The 4603-nt window shown below is 29.5% G+C and overlaps 1 protein-coding gene across 1 annotated transcript; it reads left to right on the forward strand.

Annotated features, from left to right (window-relative positions):
• Window positions 1–1025: 1025 nt before the first annotated feature.
• LOC106792758 (elongation factor 2-like) lies at window positions 1026–1771 on the forward strand. Its single transcript, XM_014759272.1, has 2 exons — window positions 1026–1248; window positions 1323–1771. The coding sequence occupies exons 1-2, from the start codon at window positions 1026–1028 to the stop codon at window positions 1769–1771; spliced, it is 672 nt and encodes a 223-aa protein (XP_014614758.1).
• Window positions 1772–4603: the final 2832 nt, after the last annotated feature.

The raw sequence follows: 4603 nt of genomic DNA on the forward strand, positions 1-4603 counted from the left end.
GGATTAAATTATGTTGTAATATGGTAAGTTTTATTGTAATGTATGACTCTGGAAATAAGATAATATGTATTGACGCGTGAATTAAGTGATCAAGGTAAAAAAAAAAAAAATTAGTGTTTATTTATTGTAATGTTTATATATTTTTTCAACAAGTCTTAAATAAAAAAATTGTAGTTGCAGAGGATCTCCTCAGTGAAGGACAAATCTTTCAACAAGGTCATAATAAATTGTTCATTAAATTTATTAACAGTCTTTAATTTCTCTTTGAATCTCATATTTTATTATTTTTAATTTTTTTTATTATTACCTAGTGGGTAACCTCGTCACTTTATAATTCTGTTTAGCACCTAATTTCTCTCGAATTTCATGAACGATTCAAACTTGTAAATTTACTTTCAAAAAAATCGTTCTTGTTATTAAAATGAAGTTAAACCGAGCTAAACAACGACAGCTTTTACGGAAATGTCGTACCGAGTTACGAAACATATTACAATTTGTTACTATTCGTTTTTTTTAATAAGAAAGGCCCATTGGAGCTGCTTAACGCTATCATCGATCATGCAATGATACGCTTAACAAACTTGAGACGAGTTTCTATTAGTTCGCATTTAAATAAAGTTTATTAAAGTTTATATTGAATCAACATTGGTTTCAAAAAGATATGTTCGTCAAAATGACCATCTTCGTTGCCGCATCTACCTGTTCGACGACCGCACTACTTGGATATGATTGTGTAGGAGCAGCTGCTAACATTATCGCCGTTTCGCTCCCTTGTAAGGCGGATGGCAACTTCTGCACACAAACGCCGACAAAGACAACCACATACGTTCAGCAGGTTGCAGTTAGAATTCCATAATGAAACAACAATTTACCAGTGCTGAATTGAGATAGATCGATCAATTTACTACTGCGATCTATAATAAACACAGGGATGTTCGCTTTTACCTCTTTCACGCAGGCGAGTAGCCTCAAAGGTAATACCACGGATTACCGGAACATCACTTTAGCTAGATCGGTGGGGGTTGATGGCAGGTGCCTTTGGACGTTTATTTCCTGGTAAAGTGCGTACTGGTATGAAGGCCCGTATTATTAGACTGAATTTCCAACCCGGAAAGAAAGAGGATTTGTATGACAAAGCTATTCAACGTACTATCTTGATGATGGGTCGTTACGTTGAAGCCATTGAAGATGTATCTTCTAGTAACATTTGTGGACCTGTCGGTGTTGATCAATTCTTGGTCAAAACTGGTACCATTACTACGTTTAAGGATGCACATAATATAAAAGTTAAAAAATTATCATTTCTCTTTTTGTACGTGTAGCAGTTAAACCCAAAAATCCTGCAGATTTGCCAAAATTGGTTGAAGGTTTGAGACGTCTTGCTAAGTCGGATCCTATGGTGCAATGTATCATCCAAGAATCTGGAGAGCACATTATTGCTGGTGCTAGTGAACTTTACCTAGAAATCTGTTTGAAAGATCTTGAAGAAGATCACGCCTGTATACCAATTAAAAAGTCTGATCCTGTCGTATTATACAGAGAAACAATTGCAGAACAATCTAATCAGATGTGTTTGTCGAAATCACCGAATAGACATAACCGTGTTTTCATGATAAATTGTCCAATGCCTGATGGTCTTGCCGAAGATATTAACAATAGTGAAGTTTTGCTTAAGAAGAGGAGGTCTTCAATAGGGTTGATGCTTTACGAAGCACTCAATAGTGGACTCTTTCGTGCTTCTCCTTTAAGGGGGGGAGGTGTCACGTTCTAGTGACGACCTTGTATGGCAGGGCGTATTATCCAACGTTAATCATTTTATAAATAATATTCAATAGTTGCGATTTATCTTACTGTAATACTATACGAAAAAAAAAATAATTTAAATTTTTGTTACTTACATTATAAGCACTTTTATAAACACCCATCGACAATTATTATTTTGTCAGCATGTGATATTAGTATTAAAATGTGTCGATTTTCGTTCATAGGGTAACCTGCGTTTCCTACATTACCGACTTGTGTTAGTTAACATTTGGTTAATGTAACAATTACTATTCTTTCCTCACGAATTGGTGATGGTTGGTAGTGGAAAGGGCATTAGGATGCGAGTAGGGGTACCTCCCACTCAGCCGTGCTGGGCACGTGAGTCACGGCAGTCCTTGCTTACGATCTACTGACAACAACGAAATGACTCATTCGCGAATATTTACTTAGTTTATAACCTCTGTTCAAATAATAGGTATTCACGCGTTTTTTGTACAAGAAACTTTCTCTTTTAAAACAGCCTAAGACTACTTTTCTAGATTATTCTTCATTATTCGTTAGAAACGAGAGCAGTCTTTTTCATGATACTCTTTTGTTTTATTAGCTGGGAAGACGGACTTCTACATTATTTTTGTTAATTTATCCTCGTGTAATTTTTTCAGTGTCTTTGAAATATATACTCTATTTTTACTAGTGAATTAAGTAGCCTTATCTTAACGGCAAAAAACCCATATTACATCGAAATCCTGCTACCGTTTATTCGACAAAATTAGACCAGAAGAAGTGTTAATAATTCTTTAAAGGTAAGTATACCTTATCATACCTTTCAACTTGCAGGAGCTGGCTCTTCTAGTCTAGATCCCTGGTAGAGTACCGGCTTTACGGACTGACCGAAAATAGGGCAAATATCTGTGGGGTCACTCGTCATTTACTCGTTTAACAACGGGGACGTCACAAAATTTTGAGTACTTTTTTTCCTAATTATTAAGATTTTGTTTAGTTAAGTACTATATCATTTAAATAAAAAGCGATATAATAAGGTAAGTACTTTTATTCAAAAAGAAAAAGATTTGATAGTTTAGGTACTTCTACTTAAATAGAAAGAGATTCAATGCGTTTAGTAATTTTGTTTTTTTAGAAAAAGTTTTAATACGTAGAGTACATTCAATTAAATAAAAAAAGATTTCATTTGTTAAGTACTTTTATTCAAATTAAAAGAGATTTGATAAGGTTTGTACTTTTATTTAAATAGAAAGAGATATTAGGTGCAAAGTAATTTTATCCAAATCTAAAGATATGTATTGATTTGAGTTCTCTTATTTAAACAGAAAGAGATTTGATAAGTTAAGTACTTTTCTTTAAATGGAAAAAGATTTTATGAGTTAAGTACTAACAGTTAGATAGAAAAAGATTTAATATTGTGAGTACTTTGTTTTAAATAAAAATAGACTTTATAAATTATGTACTTTTATTTAAATAGAATGATTTTTGATAAGTAAAGTACTTTTAATTAAACAAAAAAAGACTTATTAATTTGAGTACTTTTATTGAAATATAAAGAGGCTTAATGAGCAGAGTACTTATTTCTAATAAAAAAATTTTTGATAACTTAGAAGCTTTTATTTAAATAAAAAGAGATATATTAAGTTTCATAAATTCATTGAAATGAAAAAATATTTGATAAGTAAAGTATTGGCATTAAAATTGAAAGAGATTTGATAAGTTAAGTACTTCTATTCAAATAAAAACAGATTCGATGAGTATAGTACTTTTGTTTAAATAGAAAGAGATGTAATAAGTTAAGTACTTTCATTGAAATTAAAAAAGATATAATATTTTAAGTACTTTTATTTAAATAGTAATAGATTTATTTAATTAAGTATTTTTATTCAAATATAATGATTTTGGATGAGTGAAGTTCTTTTATTCAAGTAAAAAGGGATTTAATATTTTAAGTACTTCGTTTTGGATAGAATAAGATTTAATGAGTAATGGACTTTTATTCAAAAAGAAAAAAATTAAATGAGTTAGGTACTTTTATTCAAATAAAAAAAATTTTTTTAGGTTAGGTCTCTTTATTAAAATACAAAAAGATTTAATAAGATAAGTTTTTTTATTTCAGTGGAATGAAATTAGAAAAGTTTAGTACTTTTTGTAAAATAGAAAAAGATTTGATGAGTTAAGTACTTTCATTTAAATAAAAAAAATTAAATTGGTTAAGTACTTTTATTTAAAAAAAAAATATGATGAGTTAAGTACTGTCATTTAAAATAAAAGAGATTTGATAATAAAGTACCTCCATTCAAATAGAAAGAGATTTAATAAGATTGGTACTTTTACTCATATGAAAAGAGACTTTATAGGTTAAGTGCTTTTAGTAAAATAGTAAGAGATATGATGAATTGAGTACTTTTATTCCAAAACAAATAGATTTGATGTGTTATATACTTTTTTTTAGATAAAAAGAGATTTGATGAGATTTGTACTGCCATTAAAACTGAAAGAGATTTGATAAGTTAAGTACTTTTAATAAAATAGAAAGAGATTTATGGAGGTAAGAACTTTTATTCAAATAAAAATAGATCTATAGAGTATAGTACTTTCATTGAGATAGAAATAGATTTATTAATTTTAGTACTTTCGTTTAAATAGAAAGTGATATAATGTGTTGAATAAATTAATTAAATAGAACAGAATTAAATAAGTTGAGTACTTTTATTAAAAAAAGAGATTTGATGGGTTATTTACCTTCTTTCAAATGAAAAGAGATTTCATAATTGTAGTACTTTCGTTTAAATTAAAATAGTCTAAATAGGTTAGGTACTTTTATTGAAATAGA

Source organism: Polistes canadensis, unplaced genomic scaffold (genome assembly GCF_001313835.1).
Source record: "Polistes canadensis isolate GaletaPanama2010 unplaced genomic scaffold, ASM131383v1 scaffold_624, whole genome shotgun sequence".
Lineage (NCBI taxonomy): Eukaryota > Metazoa > Arthropoda > Insecta > Hymenoptera > Vespidae > Polistes > Polistes canadensis.